This window comes from Solanum lycopersicum, chromosome 7 (genome assembly GCF_036512215.1).
Source record: "Solanum lycopersicum chromosome 7, SLM_r2.1".
Lineage (NCBI taxonomy): Eukaryota > Viridiplantae > Streptophyta > Magnoliopsida > Solanales > Solanaceae > Solanum > Solanum lycopersicum.
In genome coordinates, this window is record NC_090806.1 from 20,730,196 (window position 1) to 20,737,555 (window position 7,360).

At 40.3% G+C, this 7,360-nt stretch overlaps 1 protein-coding gene across 1 annotated transcript; it reads left to right on the forward strand.

The window, feature by feature from the left end:
• The first annotated feature begins 309 nt into the window (after nucleotides 1–309).
• Nucleotides 310–7,043, forward strand: LOC138337583 (uncharacterized). The gene is made up of 2 exons (XM_069287501.1): nucleotides 310–1,832; nucleotides 6,200–7,043. Exon 1 carries the CDS (start codon nucleotides 930–932, stop codon nucleotides 1,539–1,541), a length of 612 nt encoding a protein of 203 aa, XP_069143602.1. The 5' UTR covers nucleotides 310–929; the 3' UTR covers nucleotides 1,542–1,832; nucleotides 6,200–7,043.
• The last annotated feature ends 317 nt before the right edge of the window (nucleotides 7,044–7,360 follow it).

The window sequence follows — 7,360 nt, forward strand, 5'->3', positions numbered from 1 at the left end:
CACTCATTAGTTAGTTAAGTTTGTTAAAATATGTTGGTTGGCTTACCTATTGGTTGGGAATATAGGTTCCATCACGACTCGTGATTTTTGGGTCATGAAAATTTTGGTATCAGAGTCCTAGGTTCATCGGTCTCAAGAGTACAAGAGCAATGTCTAGTAGAGTCTTGCGGATCGGTATGAAGACGTCCATACCTATGTTCGAGAGGCTACAGGACATTTTGGAAATATTATGTTCTTTTATTCATTATCATGCACACTTGACCTTGTAGAAATTCTAATCTTGATATCTCATTCTCTCTCAGATGGCGAGGAATCATACATCGGCAAGTGGTGGTCAGGATCCTATTCCTGCGCTTGCTTCTGGGAACACTATCTGAGGTAGAGGTAGGGGAGGAGCTCGAGGCCGGGGTAGGGGCCGTATTGTAGTACCTGTGGATGGTCAAGTACCAATAGCTACCTTGGGTCGTGATAGGATCGTACCTCCTGATGCAGAGGTTATTCATGGGGATGTGCAAGATCGTGTCGAGGGGGATGGGCCAGCTCAGGCTCCACCCAGTACTATTGTCCCCCCAGTGCTTCAAGATACCTTCGCTCGTATGTTAGGAATCTTAGAGGGGATGGCCCAGGCAGGAGCTTTGCCTATCATTTCTGATGGCTTACTGACCCGTGTTGGAGGTCAAACTCCATACCCGATAGTTGCTCCTCGTTTGGATAGTATGGAGTTTCCAGATATGACATCACATTTGGTGAACATGCCTTCTATGACTATTGATGAGCAAAAGATGTTTGGGAGGTTCAAACTAATGAATCCTCTTACTTATACTGGTCACTTAGTTGAGGATGCATATGAATTTATAGTTAGTTGTCACGAGAGGTTGCATAATCTTGGATTAGTGGATTCTTGTGGAGTTGACTACACAACGTTTTAGATGACTGGCTCTGCTAAGCAGTGGTGGAGGGATTATATTAGTAGTAGGCCAGCTGGATCACATCCACTATCCCGGACTCAGTTTACTCAGGTATTTCTATCCAAATTTGTTCCACGTAGTGAAAGGGAGCGTAAGAGGGCCGAGTTAGAGGGTTCGCAGCAAAATGGTATGTCAGTTGCAGAGTATGAGGGTAAATTTCATGCCTTGGCTAGGCATGCTTCGATGATACTTCTCATAGAGGCTGAGAGAGTGAGAAGGTTTGTTAAGGGGCTGATTATTCTGATCGGTCTTGGAGTTTCTCAGGTTGCTGCTTCTAGTGTTCCATTCCAGAAAGTTGTAGATGCTGCTAAGGAGTTGGAGATGATTCAGCGTGAGGAATTTGAGCAGCGAGAGGGAAATAGTACTCGTTATTTCGGTGATTATGGTGGTGCTCCGCCTAGGAGTCGGGGTTACTTGGGCAGAGGTTATTACCCTCAGTCCAGCAGACCCATTCATGCTGCTATACCAGCGTCTGACGCTGGTTATGCTGGTCATAACTCTTCGAGCTCGGTGCATACTTCGCAGGGTTCACCTTCTAGACCTGTAGTTCGTGGAGGGCATTCTTGTCATTAGGTTCCTCTTATCAGCCTGCGTCTGGTAGGGGCTGTTTTGAGTGTGGTGATATGGGACACTTTATTAAAGACTGCCCTAGGACCAGACGTGGTGGCTTATATCAGGGTTCTCAGGCTTCGACTTGCAGGGCTGCACAACCTCCAGCTAGGGGTGGTGCACAGAATGGTAGAGGTGGTTCTCCTTCTGGTCGAGGTGGTGGTAGTGGAGGTTCACAATCTGATGGAGATCGTTCTCACTGTTATGCTTTTCCAGTTAGGCTAGAGGCTGAAGCCTCAGATGCTGTTATCACAGGTATTATTCTGGTTTGTCATCTACAAGCTAATGTATTATTTGATCCAAGCTCTACGTATTCTTATGTGTCCACATATTTTGCTCCTAGTCTAGATATATTGTGTGAGTCTCTTAATTTGCCGATACGTGTTTCTACTCTTGTGGGGGATTTTGTAGTTGTAGATCGGGTGTATCGATTATGTACTGTTACTTTGATGGGGTATGACACTCATGCAGATTTAAAGGTCTTAGATATGATAGATTATGATGTTATTCTTGGTATGAATTGGTTATCGTCTTACCACGCAATTTTAAATTGTCATGTCAAAACGATCACTTTAGCTATGCCTGGAATTCCTATAGTAGAATGGAGAGGTTCTCTTAGTCACCCTTCTAAGGGTGTGATATCATTCCTTAAGGCTCGTCAGTTGGTAAAGAGAGGATGTTTGGCTTACTTGGCCCACATTTGAGATAATAGTATTGAGACTCCTATGCTTGAGTCTGTTCCAGTAGTGAGTGAATTTTCAGAAGTATTTCCGACCGATTTGCCAGGTCTTCCACCAGATCATGATATTGATTTTTGTATTGATGGGGGAGACAGGCACTCGGCCTATTTCCATTCCTCCTTATCGTATGGCATCGGCTGAATTGAAAGAGTTGAAGGAGCAGTTGCAGGATTTGTTGAGCAAAGGTTTTATTAGACCGAGTGTATCTCCTTGGGGTGCTCTACTATTATTTGTGAAGAAGAAAGATTGACCTATGCGTATGTGTATTGACTATCGACAGTTGAACAAGGTGACCACCAGAAATAAGTGCCCGATACCTCGTATTGATGGCTTATTTGATCAGTTACAGGGTGCTTCAGTTTTCTTCAAGATTGATTTGAGATCTGGCTATCATCAGCTGAAGGTTAGGGAGGAGGATATCCCTAAGACAGCTTTTGAACATGTTATGGCCATTACGAGTTTTAGGTGATGTCTTTTGGATTGACTAATGCCCCTGCAGCTTTTATGGACTTGATGTATGGAACTTTCAGACCGTATTTGGATTCCTTTGTTATTGTCTTCATAGATGATATATTGATATACTCACGCACTAAGGAGGAACATGAACATCATTTGAGGATCGTGCTTGGGATTCTAAAGGAGAAGAAGCCATATGCAAAGTTTTCAAAGTGTGAGTTTTGGGTTAGTTCGGTAGCATTCTTCAAACATGTAGTGTCCAAGGAGGGTATCATGGTGGATCCTAAGAAGATTGAGGCGGTTAGAGATTGGGTCAGAGCTGCTTAAGTTACTGAGATTCGGAGTTTCTTGGGTTTTGCAGGCTATTATCGACGGTTTGTTAAGGGTTTCTAATCCATTGCATCTCCATTAACTAGATTGACACAGAAGGAGGTGACTTTTCAGTTGTCTGACGAATGTGAGGTTAATTTCCAAAAGCTCAAGACTTTATTGAATACTGCTCCTATTTTGACCCTACCCGTGGAGGGAGAAGGTTTTGTTGTATATTGTGATGCTTCTCGGATTGATCTTGGTTGTGTATAAATGCAGAAGGGAAAAGTGATAGCTTATGCTTCGAGACAGTTGAAGGTTCATGAGAAGAATTATCCTATTCATGATTTAGAGTTGGCGGCTGTTGTGTTTGCATTGAAAATTTGGAGGCATTTTCTTTATGGTGTGCATTAAGAGGTGTTCACAGATCATTGTAGCCTCCAATATATATTCAATTAGAGAGATCTGAATTTGAGACAGCGGAGATGGTTGAAGTTGCTCAAGGACTACGACATGACTATTCTTTATCATCCAGGCAAGGCAAATGTTGTAGCAGATGCCTTGAGTCGAAAGGCGGTAAGTATGGGTAGTCTAGCCATGTTACAGGTCAACGAGCGTCCTTTAGCTAGGGATGCCCAATCCTTGGCCAATATCTTTGTGAGACTTGATATTTCAGAATCTGGCAAGGTGTTGGCTTATATGGAGGCTAGGTCATCCTTGTTGGAGCAGATTCGGGCTCAACAGTTTGATGATGGTAATTTATGTAAGATTAGGGACAAGGTGTTAAACGGAGAAGCCAAGGCTGCAATTCTCGATAATGAGGGAGTTTTGAGGATTAAGGGTCGTATATGTGTTCCTCGTACAGGTGATTTGACTAGATTGATCATGGAGAAGGCTTATAGTTCGAGATACTCTATTCATCTGAGTGCTACTAAGATGTATCGTGACTTGAAGCAACATTATTGGTGGTGTCATGTGAAGAGGGACATAGTAGATTTTGTATCCCAATGTCTGAATTGTCAGCAAGTGAAGTATGAACACCAAAAGCCTGGATGTGTGACACAGAGGATGCCTATACCTGAGTGGAAGTGGGAGCGTATTGCTATGGACTTTGTGGTAGGATTGTCATGTACTTTGGGTAAGTTTGATGCTATATGGGTCATTGTGGATCGACTGACTAAGTCTGCGCACTTTGTAACTGTTCAGACGCCCTATAATTCAGAGAAGTTAGCCAAAATCTATATTCGAGAGATAGTTTGTTTGCATGGGGTTCCTATTTCTATTATTTCAGATCGTAGCACTCAATTTACATCTCATTTCTGGTGGTCTATGCAGAAGGAGTTGGGCACTCGGGTGGATCTTAGTACAGTCTTTCACCCTCAGATTGATGGTCAGTCTGAGAGGACTATTCAGGTTCTTGAGGACATGTTGGGGGCGTGTGTGATTGACTTTGGGGTCACTGGGATCAGTTCTTTCCATTAGCGGAGTTTGCTTACAATAATACTTATCATTCGAGCATTGAGATGGCACCATTTGAGGCTTTGTATGGTAGGAGATGTCGATCTCCAATTGGTTGGTTTGACACATTTGAGGTTAGACCGTGGGGTACAAATTTGTTGAGGGAGTCCTTGGACAAGGTCAAGTTGATCCAAGATAGACTTCTAATGGCTCAGAGCAGGCACAAGAGTTACGCATATAGGAAGGTTCGTGATTTGGAGTTTATGGTTGGAGAGAGAGTTCTACATAAGGTTTCACCCATGAAGGGTGTGATGAGATTTGGAAAGAAGGGCAAGTTGAGTCCAAGGTACATTGGTCCTTTCGAGGTTGTGGAGCGTATTGGTGAGGTGGCATATCAGTTGGCTTTGCCACCTGGGTTGTAAGGTGTCCATCCAGTATTTCCTATTTCAATGCTTAAGAAGTATCATTAGCGTGGTGATCATGTGATTCAATGGGATTCAGTGTTACTTTATCAGAATATGACTTTTGAGGAAGAGCCGATCACCATTTTGGATAGGAAAATTCGGAAGCTAAGGTCCAAGGAGATTGCTTCAGTAAAGGTTCAGTGGAAGCATCGTCCAGTGGAAGAGGCTACATGGGAGATAGAGTCAGACATGAGGAGTAAATATCCTTATCTTTTTGATAGTTTAGATTAGCTCTTTTCTTTTCCCGTTCGAGGATGAACTTTTGTTTAAGTGGTAGGTTATGTAACGACCCGCTAGGTCGTTTTGAGAACTAGGACTATTTTGGCTCTTTCCAAAAAAATTCAATGAGGTATTTTAAACTATTTGATAACTAGGAGTACTTAGTTGATACATATATCTATATTATAATTAATATGCTTGAATACTAATTGGTTCAAATTCATATTTTTTAAATAACCCTTACATTTGACTATATAATTAAAATAGATTAGTTAGGTTATTTTAGAAGAAGAGAAAGAAAAATAAAATTAAAAAATTTGCCTGGAGGCGAGAGGGACCAAACGGCCACGACGAACATCGAATTCCAGGTAAACTTATCCAAATTAATTAATGTTTATATATAATTGTATGGTGCACTTGTAGTAATATAACAAAATAAGATTGTTAGAGATGATTTAATTGTAGGATAGTAACAAATGCATATTTTATTAAATTCAAAGTGACATAGGGTTGATTGGGATAATGATGACCAATGATTACTTAATCATTGGAACATTGAATTTCTCATGCATTTATATGCATAATTCTTTTAAAAAATAAGATACTTGGCAGTATCCATTTGAAGAAAAGGAAAAAAACGTGTTCTCGGCATTACTATATTTCTTGATTTTCTTAATTAATTCTTAATTGTATTTAATTTATTAAATTATGATACTAGTTTTTGATATATTGAGAAAGATAATTAATTATTAGGTGTATATTATATGATTTAGCATTGAATTTTAGGGTATTTGGAGAGGTTAAAGATAAGTTCTTTGCTTGAAATTTAGCAAGTATGATAATTTTGGCATACAAATTATATCAAGATTTGGAGCTTGATTAGAAGTATGAGTGAATATTTTTGGGTCTATGACAGGAACATAATAATATGAATGTCTACAAACTCGCTGACTTATGAATATTGCATCATTTGTAGATCGTGAACATTACGAAACTTTGCAAAAAGGGAAGGAACTATCTTGAAGATTCGTGACACGAATTCGGCACTTGAGGTATGTTAAGAATTTTTAGACTTGTTGAAGGACGTTTTCCTAATTAAAGAAAAAAAATGAAATAGACAATGGGTAAGGGCGAAAGATGGGGGATCTCGTATCAATGGTGTGACGGGCATTGGTACGATTACCGATGTTATAAAAAGGAAAGTACTACTATAGAATGTGGATTAAAAATTTAAAATGCCAAAGCATATGGGCATTAGCTGATGTATTATTGACTTGAAATCCTTGTGTGATTGTGTTTTCTTTGTTACACCCGTATAGTTGTGATTATTGAGGTGGTTATGTATTATGTTCATATTGATTGATTGAGATGCATCATCATCCCCTATATTGAGATAATATTGTGCACATGGATAGACATGAGACTGAGTATAAGTTGGGCACGTGGAGATCGTCCGTGCTGGGGATGGTGAGATGTTAAGATTGTAATTTGGGCACGTGGAGACTGTCCGTGCGAAAATTGTTTGATATTATGATAGTGCATTGAGATCGTCCGCGCAGACACGTGGAGATCGTCCGTGTCGGTATATGGACCTCGCGAGTCCCCCATGGGTCATGATCTCTCGATGTATTTCCGAGAAGTATCATGTATATACGGTTGAGTGAGTACTGGGTATTTTGAAACGATTCATTACATGGTATCATATTGCATTGCATTTCATCACATCATTTATTTTTGATGATTATGTATTTTGTTTGGTGTTTGGAAAGTACTTGATGTTTGATTACCTTTATTGATGAACTTAAATAGTGAGTGTAATATATATATACTTATATAATTTAAGAATTTATTTTTTTATATATAAACTCCCGTCACTACTTCTTCGTTGTTGGTCAATGAGACATACTGAGTACACGTCGTTTCGTACTCATACTAAATTTGTTGCACTTTGTGGTGCGGATTCGATTCCGAGTAGGAGCACATCTCGAGGAGCAGTTTGAGTCTGAGTTTGGAGTGTCTTGGAGTTGTGGTGAGCTGCTTGGCTATTCTGTGGCCCACACCTCCCTCTATCTTTTATGTATTCTTTTATTCGGTATTCAGACAGGATATCCCTTATGTTAGATTTGTCATTTTAGTT

Bases quoted from the DNA above. Each gene is read 5' to 3' on its own strand.
- LOC138337583 (XM_069287501.1), top strand. From the start codon at position 930: ATGACTGGCTCTGCTAAGCAGTGGTGGAGGGATTATATTAGTAGTAGG.